At 36.8% G+C, this 16532-nt stretch overlaps 2 protein-coding genes across 2 annotated transcripts in view; both read left to right on the top strand.

Annotated features, from left to right (window-relative positions):
- Nucleotides 1–16532, top strand: part of LOC140159602 (uncharacterized) — a 108712-nt gene that overhangs the window by 34459 nt on the left and 57721 nt on the right. The window lies entirely within an intron of this gene.
- Nucleotides 632–16465, top strand: LOC140158394 (uncharacterized). The gene is made up of 4 exons (XM_072181487.1): nucleotides 632–959; nucleotides 14986–15084; nucleotides 15197–15298; nucleotides 16241–16465. The coding sequence occupies exons 1-4, from the start codon at nucleotides 870–872 to the stop codon at nucleotides 16463–16465; spliced, it is 516 nt and encodes a 171-aa protein (XP_072037588.1). The 5' UTR covers nucleotides 632–869.

The following is a 16532-nucleotide window of genomic DNA, read 5'->3' as shown; positions in this document are numbered from 1 at the left end:
CTTTCCTGGCCTTGGATGACCAACCAATAATCAGAAAGCAATTTCTTCGTGACCTTGGATAACCAACCAATAATCAGAAAGTACTCTTTCCTGGCTTTGGATACCAACCAATAATCAGAAAGTACTCTTTCCTGGCCTTGGATGACCAACCAATAATCAGAAAGTACTCTTTCCTAGCATTGATAACCAACCAATATTTAGACAGTACTTTTTTCCGGCTCTGGCTTGGATGACCAACCAATAATCAAAAAGTACTCTTTCCTGGCTTTGGATGACCAACCAATAATCACGGAGTACTTCTACCTCGCTTTGGATCATGACCAATCAATAATCAGAGAGTACTCACATGTCATCTAATATTTCTTAAATTGATCTCAAAATTCATTTATGGTTTGAGGAAAAATGCTACGTTGACTTACAAATTTGAAGTTTATTCTTTATTGATCTACTCAAAAGTTGAAATACTACAAGTCATGCAGACTAACTAGGTTTGTTTACCTAACTATTGTTGTAATCAATTTGTCAAGTTCGACAGAGGTCATCTTACCGGTTCAGCTACCTTCAATTGACAAGTGCGTCAGAGTACAGACATTGTGTAATAAGGAAACAGGTGCGTTCATGCAGATCTCTGATTCATGTTAAGTTTACAGTTATTCGGCTGTAATGGCCGCCGTTGTTTTCCTTTTTTATTATCATTTCAATCATCAAGATATTAATGTTTTTAAGGATTTTGATCTTATGAATATGCATGAGCAATTGTCCGTCAGCAGAACTCGTTAGGAGGGTTAGATAGAGAGCGTGTATTTTGCCTGTATAAATTCATGACAAGGAAGGAACTATGCACTTAACACCTATGCAAATCGTTAATAATGGAACTACTGCAAGCAGCAATAGCAGGCCTTACGAAGGAATGTGAACAGATATTAATCGCTGGTACAAACCCTAATTTCAAAAACCAGGTAAGTTCGTTTTATTTGGCAAAAAATTACCGATCTACCAAACACGAGATGTTGTTTATATATCTCTCCTCTAAATTCAGCACGTACTACATGTATTTGACATAAAAGACGTACACGGTGTACCAAAATAATCATGAAGGCGCTAAATCTGACAATAGCAACAATAGCACAAAGGAGCACAAGTTAAGGGGGTACTACACCCATTGATTTTTTTTTGCATTTTTTTGCATTTTGTGAAGAAATTACAAAAAAATTGGACAAAGTGGTATGCAAAATGAAGGGCAAATCTTCTCGTTTTATTGGTGGCATCGGTATCAACGTAGCTTACATGCTTTTAAAAGTAGAAGCCAAAAGGTGGTACATCACTGATGATTTAAATTCACTTCATTTTGGAAAGCTTACTATCAACGGATTTCGTTAAAATTTTGGATATGTGTTGCTAACACATTAGGGAAATAATGTTGATATGTAAAATGGGAGTAGGTGGTCCCTGATTTCTTTTATGACTTCATGAACTTGGTGCTCCACAACTATCAAAAAACGAACCTGTTAAAATGCTTCTATTTTCAATGTTGAGCTATATTTTATATTTTTAACTTGCGACATTATTTCACTGAAACTTAATTAAGCCATAGGTAACAGGTTACCACAACCATACTACAGCAATGTTGAAAAAATTGTATTTCTTGTCACCTATACCACCATATTGGGTAGTTTTCCGTAAGCTTAGCTTTTGTGATTTTGGTAACTATTTTATATTTATTTGTGAAATCCATCTCAACTAGGCATTTTAAATTGTACTCACCATTTACATCCCAAGGTATATTAGTATATCCACCTTGCACTTCTCGATATATATCCAGTTAAGACAGAATATCAAAATTATTCCTCATTCTGATATCACAGACTCTCACATGTGTATTCAAAATTGATGCTTAAATTTGACCTGAACCAATTGACCTATAACCTGACATACGGTGACCTAATAGCCTTTTCTTCTCCTAACAACACATAGTATTGACTTGACTAATGAATATATGCATCTATTGTGTAAGTGTTTATTTAATTTATTCAGTGTTATATATTTTGCATGTACCACTAGATTTTCTATAGAGAGTATAACAAAGGATTTAATGTATTCTATTCATGTACCCTACTTGAACATGTTGAAAAGAATAAATTATGATTTGTTATGAAACACGCATCTGAGTAACTAGGTTACAGTAAACAAAAAATATATAGGGCTAAAATGATTTACTATACAATGGTTTAAAACCACCATTTTTTTTTTTTTTTTTTTTTTTTTTTTATTTCACATGATCCGTGCATATATCGCCTAGCTATAAATGACAAAATATTTTTTTAGACCAATCAAACCAATATATGGGTGTAGTACGCCCTTAATGTGAAAGCGTGATTCTTGCCATAAGAGAACAGAATAGCCAGAATAGCATCATGTAACGCGAATATGATGAGTAGTATAGGTAAATAGCAATAGTAGCACAAAGGAGCATAAGTTAATGTGAAAGTGTGATTCTTACGATAAGAGCACAGAATAGCAGAATATAGCGCGAATGTGCTGTTTCAGTAAGAGTTTGGTAAATAGCAATAGCATAGAGGAGCACATGTTTATGTGAAAGCGAATTATCTGTAGTGTACATCACCTACCTCAAGCTTGCGCTATTCACGCGATTTTGCTCTTCTCGCCGATTCCATCACCTACCTCAAGCATGTGCTATTCACGCGATTTTGCGCTTTTATCTCTAGTGTACATCACCTACCCCAAGTTTGTGCTATTCACGCGATTTTGCTCTTCTCGCTCATTCCATCACCTACCCCAAGTTTGTGCTATTCACGCGATTTTGCGCTTTTATCTCTAGTGTACACCACCTACCCCAAGTTTGTGCTATTCACGCGATTTTGCTCTTCTCGCTCATTCCATCACGTACCTCAAGCATGTGCTATTCACGCGATTTTGCTCTTCTCGCTCATTCCATCACCTACCCCAAGTTTGTGCTATTCACGCGATTTTGCTCTTCTCGCTCATTCCATCACGTACCTCAAGCATGTGCTATTCTCGCGATTTTGCTCTTCTCGCTGATTCCATCACCTACCTCAAGCATGTGCTATTCACGCGATTTTGCGCTTTTATCTCTAGTGTACATCACCTACCTCAAGTTTGGGCTATTCATGCGATTTTGCTCTTCTCGCGCATTCCAGCACGTACCTCAAGCATGCGCTATTCACGCGATTTTGCTCTTCTCGCTCATTCCATCACCTACCTCAAGCATGTGCTATTCACGCGATTTTGCGCTTTTATCTCTAGTGTACATCACCTACCTCAAGTTTGGGCTATTCATGCGATTTTGCTCTTCTCGCGCATTCCATCACGTACCTCAAGCATGTGCTATTCACGCGATTTTGCTCTTCTCGCTCATTCCATCACCTACTTCAAGCTTGCGCTATTCACGCGATTTTGCTCTTCTCGCTCATTCCATCACGTACCTCAAGCTTGTGCTATTCACGCGATTTTGCTCTTCTCGCTCATTCCATCACGTACCTCAAGCATGTGCTATTCACGCGATTTTGCTCTTCTCGCTCATTCCATCACGTACCTCAAGCATGCGCTATTCACGCGATTTTGCTCTTCTCGCTCATTCCATCACGTACCTCAAGCATGTGCTATTCACGCGATTTTGCTCTTCTCGCTCATTCCATCACGTACCTCAAGCTTGTGCTATTCACGCGATTTTGCACTGTTTCTAAAAACCGCCCACCCCAGATTTTTTTTGCCAAGAACCGCTGTGTCTAAAGTCGGAAGAGTTGTCAGGACAAGGATGTTTATACTTTCTCTTTGCCGAGAACCGCGTTGTTTTAAACCAAGAAAATTTATGGAAGAATGATACGTACAAGGATGTTTATAAAGAAAAACAAAGTCCGAAAACCGCTGCAATGACGATAACGCTAAAGGTTAAAGACCACTAATTATGTATTACACGGGTTTCAATGGGAAAATGCCTAATTTCGGGTGGAATTTTCTCACATTCAGAACTCTCACAGTTCAATGCCACTAATATCAGGTGAAACTATATGATTTAGATGCCAAATGATCAAAAATTCAACATAGGTTGACCTGAGACTTTTCTTGTTTTAACGCACTGAACCGTAAACACCTTAAAATGACAGTGCGCCCTCGAAGCTGATAGTTACAATATGATAGGGCGAATGTTTACTAAAAACCGAAGCCGTGCGTATGAATTTTGGTACTATTACAACAAAAATGTCATATAATGAGAGAAAATGTACCATATTGAAGCATCAAACTCTAAAAAGTACTTTGTTGGCTATATAACTTGATCAATTTCAGCGATTTTAATGCAGTCTTTTCGAATGCCATGAAAAAAATAGTTCCTCATCGTATTTCAATGTATCGCCCAGGCCTATTAGTGGTCTTTAAACTATAGTCCATTAGCGCTACATCATTGCTTTCGTGAACCGTGTTGTTAAATATCTCTTTGCTGAAACTTCTCTTTCTCTTTCCCGAGAACCGCTGTGTCTACAAAGTCGGCATCCTCTGAAAGAGTTGTCAGGACGAAGATGTTTAGATATGTAGTACTCACCGACAAAATATCCCTTCCTGAAAACCGCACAACTCCAGCTTTCAAAGTTCTCTTTATTTAAAATTTAAAAAGCATTCGCAATTTGAGCATATGAAACAGTAAATGGGTGTATATTGGCTAGTTCTTACTTCATCCACGAACACCGCCCCTAAACATCATTATTGTCTTTTTTCTGAAAACCGCCCCACCCCAGATTTTAAATTTCTCTTTCATACAAAAACACAAAATAGCGCGAATAGCGCACCCCGATAGATCTATCAAACAACCACCAAAAACGCAAAATCGCGCGAATAGCACTACTTCTTAAGTAGCATAATCGCGTGAATAGCGCTTCAGTAGTAAGCCATTTTCCGACCAGAATGGACCAAAGTACAAACTAGATATATTGCATCCTCAGAAGGCTGCGAAGTCCAGCCGTGACCTTGAAGTGACCTTCTATGACCTTGAAAAGATTTGGAACACAATTGCCTTTTCATAAAAAATGTTGGCGTTACGTTTGATAACAATCTACCTAATAAAATAATTTGACCTTTTTTGAACCCTGATGACCTTGAAATGACCTCCATTTTGTTTTAAATCATATCAATACTACATATTCTAATTTAGATTTAAATTTGACGAATTTTGGAATTTGACCCATTTTGACCTTTGGTTGACCCCTGGTGACCTTAAAATGACCTCCATCATATTTTGAATCCTACCGTGATTACATATACTAATTTTCATTTGAATTGGGCAAATTTCAAAATTTTACCCCTTTTGACCCCAAAACAGACCCCTCCCCATGTTCAAGCCAAATCTGATTATAACCCTATATGCACCCAATGCTATAGTCATTTTGGCATTATTCTGATGATCACAGCACTTAATATTCCGGAAAAAGTGAACTTTAAGGGGATTTTCAGTAATCAACCCTATTTTACCCCTTCATGACCTTGAACTCAAAATCCGTGTTTACCCTATAGACACCAGCTAATGTCAGTGCATATGTGTCAATCTCATCTCTGTACTATGTAATCTGTAGGAAAGGAAGCATTTTGAAAGTATTTGGTTATGTGCAGAAAAAATCCCCTTAATGACCTTTGACCCCAAATCTGTGTTTACCCCATAGACTCCAATTATAGTCGATGCCGATGACCAAGTTTCATTGCGCTACCATGTAATCTGTAAAAGAAGAAGCATTTTTGGTAAAATTCGCATTTTTAGCCAAAATTACTCATGCGTGACATTTGACCCCAAATGGGTCATGTCAAATGTAAAAGCTGGGGTAGTGGAGCCTTTGCCCAAGTTTGATATAAAATTGGATCGGTTGAGCCCATATTTATTGGTCGAGCTATGAGTTTTAAAATATTGGACGAGACGTAGTCGAGTCCAATATTTTACAACTCATAGCGAGACCAATAAATATTGGGCGTAAAGCATCCAATTTTATCATTATTATGTTTTGGATCCAATATTATCACAACTTGGATCCATCAAAACATAATAATGGTTAAAATCGGTCAAATAATTAGGGAGCTACAGCCAATTATGTCAAATGTTGACAGAAAGAAGAAGAAGAAACCACTGAAAAACAGGAGTCCAGCCGCCGCTCGTCTGGACTAACTAGATATATTGCATCCTCAGAAGGCTGCGAAGTCCAGCCCTGACCTTGAAGTGACCTCTTATGACCTTGAAAAGATTTGTAACACAATTGCCTTTTCGTGAAAAATGTTGGCATTACGTTTGATAACAATCTATCTAATAAAATAATTTGACCTTTGTTGACCTCTGATGACCTTGAAATAACCTCCATTTTGTTTGAAATCATATCAATATTACATATTCTAATTTAGACTTAAATTGGACGAATTTTAGAATTTTGCCCATTTTGACCTTTGGTTGACCTCTGGTGACCTTGAAATGACCTCCATCATATTTAGAATCATACCGTGATTACATATACTAATTTTCGTTTGAATTGGGCACATTTCAAAATTTTACCCCTTTTGACCCCAAAACAGACCCCTCCCCATGTTAAAAGCCAAATCTGATTATAACCCTATATGCACCCAATGCTATAGTCATTTTGGCATTATTCTGATGATCACAGCACTTAATATGCAGGAAAAAGTGAACTTTAAGGGGATTGTCAGTAATCCACCATATTTTACCCCTTAATGACCTTGAACTCAAAATCCGTGTTTACCCTATAGACACCAGCTAATGTCAGTGCATATGTGTTAATCTCATCTCTGTACTATGTAAACTGTAGGAAAGGAAGCATTTTGAAAGTATTTGGTTATGTGCAGAAAAAAACCCCTTAATGACCTTTGACCCCAAATCTGTGTTTACCCTATAGACCTCATCTATAGTCCATGCCGATGACCAAGTCTCATTGCACTACCATGTAATCTGTAAAAGAAGAAGCATTTTTGGTAAAAATCGCATTTTTAGCCAAAATTACTCATGCGTGACATTTGACCCCAAATGGGTCATGTCAAATGTAAAAGCTGGGGTAGTGGAGCCTTTGCCCAAGTTTGATTAGAATCGGTCAAATAATTAGGGAGCTAGAGCCAATTATGTCAAATGTTGACAGAAAGAAAGAAGAACTAGATATACATGTATTGCATCCTCAGAAGGCTGCGAAGTCCAGCCGTGACCTTGAAGTGACCTCTTATGACCTTGAAAAGATTTGGAACACAATTGCCTTTTCGTGAAAAATGTTGGCATTACGTTTGATAACGATCTATCTAATAAAATAATTTGACCTTTGTTGACCTCTGGTGACCTTGAAATGACCTCCATTTTGTTTTAAATCATATCAATATTACATATTCTAATTTAGATTTAAATTGGACGAATTTGGAATTTGACCCATTTTGACCTTTGATTGACCTCTGGTGACCTTGAAATGACCTCCATCATATTTTGAATCCTACCGTGATTACATATACTAATTTTCAATTGAATTGGGCAAATTTCAAAATTTTACCCCTTTTGACCCCAAAAGAGACCCTCCCCATGTCCAAGCCAAATCTGATTATAACCCTATATGCACCCAATGCTATAGTCATTTTGGCATTATTCTGATGATCACAGCACTTAATATGCAGGAAAAAGTGAACTTTAAGGTGATTTTCAGTAATCAACCCTATTTTACCAGTTCATGACCTTGAACTCAAAATTCGTGTTTACCCTATAGACACCAGCTAATGTCAGTGCAAATGTGTCAATCTCATCTCTGTACTATGTAATCTGTAGGAAAAGAAGCATTTTGAAAGTATTTGGTTATGTGCAGAAAAACTCCCCTTAATGACCTTTGACCCCAAATCTGTGTTTACCCCATAGACCCCAACTATAGTCGATGCCGATGACAAAGTCTCATTGCGTTACCATGTAATCTGTAAAAGAAGAAGCATTTTTGGTAAAAATCGCATTTTTAGCCACAATTACTCATGCGTGACATTTGACCACAAATGGGTTACGTCAAATGTAAAGGCTGGGGTAGTGGAGCCTTTGCCCAAGTTTGGTTAAAATCGGTCAAATAATTAGGGAGCTAGAGCCAATTATGTCAAATGTTGACAGAAAGAAGAAGCAGAAACCGCTGAAATGCAAGAGTCCAGCCGTTGCTCGGTTGGACTAAGCAGAAATCGCTGGGATGCAATAGTCCAGCCGTTGCTCGGCTGGACTAACTAGATATATTGCATCCCTGTAAGGCTGCGAAGTCCAGCCGTGACCTTTAAGTGACTTCACAGTTATCTGACAGTGTTTGAAAATGGTGCCTTCGATCCCATATACGCTAAATTATAAAGTTTATTATTGTGATTTTTATAACATACATATCTCTAACATTAATATAATAAGGCGTAATCGTCTTGTTGTTTTCCTTGAAAGACGGTATAAAAAGAACACAGCAAAAATGTACATACCTTATACGAGAGCTCATAGCATATAGCAATGTGTTGCAATAAAAAAAAAAAAAATGTGATATGGCGTCCGACTTTAGAAAATTATTAAAGTGATGGTAATCGATCAGTGCCATAGGGTTTTGCACGGAAGGTCATTAGTTCAAATCATCCTCCAGACACGCTCCAGAAGACATACAAATGCACGCAGTACAATACCAATCACCTGTTTAACTGATATTGATCAAAGTAAATATTTTGTACTCCATGCATTTGCATATCTGTTGGAGCGTGTCTGTAGGATGATTTGAACTAATGACCTTCCGTGCAAGCACTCTATATGGGAATTAAATGAAACGCTTCAAGTCAATTTCTTTAGTATTATTAACATGCATGACTGACCAAGAGTAAATAGAACCTCTGAATAGAAAGGACTATTATCTGTGTACCAAAGCGGGACAATATACATTCATAGATTATCTTCTGTGAATAGCTGTCTATAAGCTGATTATGTAACTGTATCAATAACTTGTGATCTACTCTGTAGTTTAGTGCGGTATGCTCTCAAATTTTTGCCTAACTATACATCTTATATTCATCTTATGATTTTTAACGGTGTGTAGAGTAGCCTGCATTAGTGCCTAACTCTGTTATATTGGCTGTTAAGTTAGGCAAATTGTTTTACAATCACCGTTAGAAAGTGTTTGGTTTGCGAAATTACAATTTTCATTTTAAAATCATTTAAATTGGATAAAATGTTCAATTTTACCCCCCTTTTGACCTTTGGTTGACCTCTGGTGACCTTGAAATGACCTCCGTCATATTTTGAATCCTACCGTGATTACATATACTAATTTTCAATTGAATTGGGCAAATTTCAAAATTTTACCCCTTTTGACCCCAAAAGAGACCCCTCCCATGTCCAAGCCAAATCTGATTATAACCCTATATGCACCCAATGCTGATCACAGCACTTAATATGCAGGAAAAAGTGAACTTTAAGGTGATTTTCAGTAATCAACCCTATTTTACCCCTTCATGACCTTGAACTCAAAATCCGTGTTCACCCTATAGACACCAGCTAATGTCAGTGCATATGTGTCAATCTCATCTCTGTACTATGTAATCTGTAGGAAAGGAAGCATTTTGAAAGTATTTGGTTATGTGCAGAAAAAAATCCCTTAATGACCTTTGACCCCAAATCTGTGTTTACCCCATAGACTCCAACTATAGTCGATGCCGATGACCAAGTTTCATTGCGCTACCATGTAATCTGTAAAAGAAGAAGCATTTTTGGTAAAATACGCATTTTTAGCCAAAATTACTCATGCGTGACTTTTGACCCCAAATGGGTCTTGTCAAATTTAAAGGCTGGGGTAGTGGAGCCTTTGCCCAAGTTTGGTTAGAATCGGTCAAATAATTAGGGAGCTAGAGCCAAGTATGTCAAATGTTGACAGAAAGAAAGAAGAGAAGAAGAAGCAGAAACCGCTGGGATGCAAGAGTCCAGCCGTTGCTCGGCTGGACTAAGAAGCAGAAACCGCTGGGATGCAAGAGTCCAGCCGTTGCTCGGCTGGACTAAAACGCAAAATAGCGCGAATAGCGCACCACGTTAGGCCGTTTTAATGTTGTAGAAAGATTTTAAGCAAAATATAAGTGTTAATAGCACAAATAGCAATTCTTTAAAATCGCGGTGCGATTATTACGATTATACATTCAAAGTAATGGCAGAAACGTGCTATCGCAAGACATGTTAATAAGAGTGCTATTATTGCTATTGTCAGTTATAGCGTCTTTCTGAAAAAAAAAATAAAGGAAATCATACCCAGTATGCGACAATTTCCATTTGATGGTTTGACTTACCATTGAACATGCCCAATCAAAATCCGTTTATACTTTTTATCTGTTTATATTCTTCCTTATATTTGGGTACTAAGTAATTCAGATATACCATGTATCTAAATGTTAACATTATTCGTCCTTATTTTCAAATCATTTTAAACTACAACACTTTAAATTCGACCTGGGTTATTTTCATTTATCTTCTTTTGATAAAGTAAAAACACAATTTTTGTTCCCAATCTGAAATGGAGATCCTGTTATAGCCATGGGGTATACTAAACAGAGTAGCTCGTTATAATCACACACTGGTGGCACATGTGAGATTCCAGTGAAGTACAATGCCAACGTGAATGCACTTCACGGATCGTATTGTTCCTTAGTAATTTGCAAAATTGCTAAGGTCTGTTTCTGTCAAGTTCTTTAGTCCAGCCGAGCAACGGCTGGACTCTTGCATCCCAGTGGTTTCTGCTTCTTTCTTTCTTTCCGTCAACATTTGACATAATTGGCTCTAGCTCCCTAATTATTTGGCCGATTCTAACCAAACTTGGGCAAAGGCTCCACTACCCCAGCCTTTACATTTGACATGACCCATTTGGGGTCAAATGTCACGCATGAGTAATTTTGGCTAAAAATGCGAATTTTACCAAAAATGCTTCTTCTTTTACAGATTACATGGTAGCGCAATGAAACTTGGTCATCGGCATCGACTATAGTTGGAGTCTATGGGGTAAACACAGATTTGGGGTCAAAGGTCATTAAGGGATTTTTTCTGCACATAACCAAATACTTTCAAAATGCTTCCTTTCCTACAGATTACATAGTACAGAGATGAGATTGACACATATGCACTGACATTAGCTGGTGTCTATAGTGTAAACACGGATTTTGAGTTCAAGGTCATGAAGGGGTAAAATAGGGTTGATTACTGAAAATCACCTTAAAGTTCACTTTTTCCTGCATATTAAGTGCTGTGATCATCAGAATAATGCCAAAATGACTATAGCATTGGGTGCATGTAGGGTTATAATCAGATTTTGCTTAAACATGGGGAGGGTCTGTTTTGGGGTCAAAAGGGTAATAATTATTCAAAAGTTTATCCAATTTGAATAAAAATTGTTATTTGTAATCCTAGTATGATTCAAAATATGATGGAGGTCTTTTCAAGGTCACCAGAGGTCAACCAAAGGTCAAAAGGGGGTAAAATTGAAAATATAAATGATTTAAAATGAAAATTGCAATTTCGCAAACCAAACACTTTCTAACGGTGATTGTAAAACAATTTGCCTAACTTAACAGCCAATATAACAGAGTTAGGCACTAATGCAGGCTACTCTACACACCGTTAAAAATCATAAGATGTATAGTTAGGCAAAAATTTGAGAGCATACTGCACTAAAGCACAGAGTAGATCACAAGTTATTGATACTGTTACATAATCATCTTATATACAGCTATTCATAGAAGATAATCTATGAATGTAGATTGTCCCGCTTTGGTATTACAGATAATATTCCTTTCTATTCAGAGGTTCTATTTACTCTTGGTCAGTCATGCATGTTAATAATACTAAAGAAACTGACTTGATGCACTTTATTTAAATCCCATATAGAGTGCTTGCACGGAAGGTCATTAGTTCAAATCATCCTCCAGACACGCTCCAGAAGATATGCAAATGCATGGAGTACAAAAGAATTACTTTGATCAATACCAGTTACACAGGTGATTGGTATTGTGCTGCATGCATTTGCATGTCTTCTGGAGCGTGTCTGGAGGATGATTTTAACTAATGACCTTCCGTGCAAGCACACTATGGCACTGATCGATTACCATCACATTATTAATTTTCTAAAGTCGGACGAAATGGCACATTTTTCTATTGCAACACATTGCTATATGCTATGAGCTCTGGTATAAGGTATGTACATTTTTGCTGTGTTCTTTTTATACCGTCTTTCAAGGAAAACAACACACGATTACGCCTTATTATATTAATATTAGAGATATGTATGTTATAAAAATCACAATAATAAACTTCATATGACTAAAAAATTAGCGTATATGGGATCGGAGGCACCAATTTCAAACACTGCATGTCAGATAACTGTGAAGTCACTTCAAGGTCACGGCTGGACTTCGCAGCCTTCTGAGGATGCAATATATCTAGTTCTTTCTTTCTTTCTGTCAATCTTACAATGAGCCACCGTAGCCATATGCTTTGATCTATGTTGACCATAGTTGGTCATTAGGACCATTGGGTCGGGGGACAAATGAAACATGATCAACTTCAGGTCAAAGGTCATCCACTTCCGGCCAATGGCAAAAACGTGATTTCACTAAAAATGCTACTCCTTCCACAAATTACACAGCACGATGATGGCACTTTGGTACATGCATCAGCTATACTCAGTGTCTAAAAGTTATTGTCCAGAATCGGGGTCAAAGGTTATTAAGGGGATACTTCTGGTATATGACCAAATACCCTAAAATGCTGATGCTGTCGCAAATATATATAGTTCAACAATGTTACTTGGTCATCAGGACCAATAGCTGGTGGCACAAATGTCACATGACCAACTCAAGGTCAAAGGTCATGGAAAGGTCATTATGGCCGAAAATGTTATTTCCTATTATTTTTACTAAAACTGCTACTCCTTACACGAATTACACAGCAAGATGACGTCACTTGACACATGCATTAGCCTTGAGGTCAAAGGTCATACGAAGGTCATTATGGCTGATGTGATTTTCTGTTCTGTTACTAAAAATTCTAAGCCATTCCACAAATTATAATATAGCATGACATTACTTGCATACATCCATTGGGGTCAAAGGTCATTGGGTCAAAGGTCATTGGGGTCAAAGTTCATGTAGGTATTACTTCCAGTATGTAGCAAAATGTTTTGAAATTCAGTTATAACTTTAAAAAAAATATGTCTAGGGAATAAAGATGCTTTCTATAGCCTTGCTAATATACAAGAAACACTTTTGGAAGGTTTTGTGATAATTAGAAGAGGTCTATCTCGTTGAACAAGATATAAAAAGAGGCCTCCTCCTTTTTCCGGGCATTATTGTGTGCGCTAAAACAGTTCTAATTATGGGTATTTGCACCAATTTTACGATAAAAAATAAAAAGCCCCCTCTTCCTCCTTTTTGAAACATGTTTTTTTGTTTTACTTGGCCTTATCAAAATGATTTCACATACTGTAATATTATGGAAAATAATTATGTTATACAATTTATGATTATAATTATAATACTACAAACATCTGTTCATACATGTATATTCCAATGAATTATACATAATGCTGGACCTTTTGAACTTGCATATGCTATAGGTGAGCTAACAAATTGACCTTGGTCTCTAGCCAAATTCCAAAGTTATAGTGCTTTTCAAAAAGACCTCTCAGTAAAATCAGCATAATATACTACTGCTTACATGCATTCATGCTATATAGCTGGGCTAATTAGCTATAGGCCTATTTAATTAGCTATTGCTAAGGTCGCGTATATGTGTATGCGCAATTAGCTCTAGTTACAAACTAGTATGGATAACATATGTTCTTGAGAATCACTAGTAGAATTGATATGTAAGTATATGAATACGTCTTTTTCCATATAGGGTATAATCTTCTTCCACGGTAAACCAAACAGCTTCCGTGGTAAACCTTATAGCGCCATCACTTGATGAAAGTACGTTATTAGTAGGCGTGAGTTAAAAGCTATCTGGGCTAGAACTATTGCGACTGTAGGGGTGAGCTTGCCTACAGGTAAAAAAAGTTCTCGTGGCGGTTATATTACATGTCTAGTTTAGGGCAACGGGGGTGGAAAGGAGAGTAGGCCTACTACGGGGATGTGCGACAGATTCGGGGTGCATTTTGGCTTATTGATGGCCCTCAATTTCATGAAAATTTGGTTTAAGAAAGATTGTTTTTATTTTTATTTTCTTAAATTAATTTGTTTCCCAAATTTTTATCGGAAAGTGTGCCATTTTTTTAATTGTTACCATGGCGTGCGATAATAAATAGGCCTATTCATGTAATTTTTAAATGCTATTTTTTATTATTTTTTTATTAATTGAAAATCTAAAATAGTATAAAATCGTATATGATGCCTTAAATTAAAGTTTAAAACGTTCTTCCAATATTAATAACTATTATTAAATAATTCCTAACATCTCTACCTTGTCTACCTTGCGCGCGTGCACCATCCAGCATTGTCCCGCTAAAATACATTACCATATTACGAGCAATGGAATAGCCCGTCAATCATGCACAGTGGTTGCTCCTGGAAGGAAGATTATACCCGATGTGACGCGGTTGCTCATGGCAGACAAGAAGGATTATACCCCTTTTCTCTTTTTAATCAGCAATGACTAACAAATAACAAAATGAAACGGTCTGCATCTGTCTTATCATCAGGATGGTTGTACCGCTCTCCGATTAGCAGCTCTCTATGATCACACTAGTACATGTGAGATTCTATTGAAGTACAATGCCAATGCAAATGCACTTGAAAAGTTTAGTTTATTCATTGATCTTATTATGTTACAACTAGTATGGATTACTTACGTTCTTGTGAATCCCTAATAGAACTGATATGCAAGATTATGAAAACGTCTTTTCAATCAGCAGTTTCTAACTAATTACTAAATGTAATGGTTATCATCTCTCCTATCATCAGAATGGATGGACTGCTCTCCACGCGGCGGCTGAAAAGGATCACACTGGTACATGTGAGATTCTATTGAAGTACAATGCCAACGTTAATGCACTTGGAGAGGTTAGTTCTATTTATGAATCTTAATGCTTAATATACAAACTGGTATGGAAACCTAACCATTTTATTGTAACTAATTACTAAATGTAATGCTTCTCATCTCTCCTATAATCAGGGTGGATGGACTCCTCTCCACTCGGCAGCTTGTCATAATCACACTGGTGGTACATGTGAGATTTTATTGAAGTACAATGCCAATGTGAATGCACTTGAAGAGGTTAGTTCTATTCATTGATGGTATTGTTACAAATTAATATGGAAAACCTGACTATGTTCTTGGTAATCACTACTACAATTATCAGTCTGGGCGAATCTGCTGTTTAACATGTTTAAGAAATTTGATAAATCTTTGACCAATCTGGATATACATTACCTGATCAAAAATGTGTCCTTGTGCATGTATGATGAATTGTGCATGCAAATCTGTTGTGAGTTGGTAATCATTTGATGTGAGGTTTGTATATTAATTAAAACAATTAATTAATTTATTTTCTAAAATTTAATCAATAAAGGTCATCATTCAATGTTTTTACTATAAAATTTTTGTTTTACCATTCCAAGATATTTTCTGTAAAAAATATTGTAATAAATAAATACTCGGTCGATTTTAAGCTACAAATTTCAATTATTTAAACCTATGCGCAACGCATTTTGGGATCGACATTTCCTGATCTTGTAATGTGTTACCGGTGGTCACACTGGTACATGTGAGATTCTATTGAAGTACAATGCCAACGAGAATCCCGGGATCTTATTGATACAAATAAGTGTAACCTGTGTTCTTGTGAATCGCTATGCAAGAATGTGACTCCGTCTCTTCAATCAGCAATGACTAACTAATTATTTAATGAAACGGTTCGCATCTGGAAGATGATAGGAAGGTTGGACTGCTCTCCAATCGGCAGCTCTTTTTGATTACACTAGTACATATGAGAGTCTATTAAAGTACAATGCCAAACTGTATGCACTTCAAAAGTCTTGAAAAGTTTAGTTCTATTCATTGATCTTATTGTTACAAACTAAATATCTACCAAAAAGTAATTACCCTCTTTATTATGAGATGATAACTCCAAATCTATACATCATATTTTATAACTGAAATAGTAAAAGGAAACCTAGTTTTGTTTTGCCAATTTTGATGCCTCATTCGTCTTAATAGCCTATTATTTGTTGCCATGGTGACCCTTTGAATGAAAAAGATGCCTATTCAAAAGTTGCATCGAAACCTACTGAGAATGTTGCTTTTGTAGATAGAGTGCCTGGTCGCCAATGGTCATCGCGGGTCATCCTTGATCAGTCATGTAGAGAATGTAATGGTACACTGACTTCAGAACCTTTCAAAGAGTCACCATGGCTACTAATGTTGAGCTATCAAGACAAATGAGGTATCATAATTTACAGAATTAACTTGAATTGTTGTGCCATTCCAGTCTTTAGATTTGGATAAATTT

This window comes from Amphiura filiformis, chromosome 8 (genome assembly GCF_039555335.1).
Source record: "Amphiura filiformis chromosome 8, Afil_fr2py, whole genome shotgun sequence".
Classification (NCBI taxonomy): domain Eukaryota; kingdom Metazoa; phylum Echinodermata; class Ophiuroidea; order Amphilepidida; family Amphiuridae; genus Amphiura; species Amphiura filiformis.
Note: the sequence above shows the minus strand (reverse complement) of the source record. Positions and strands in the feature narration are given on the sequence as shown.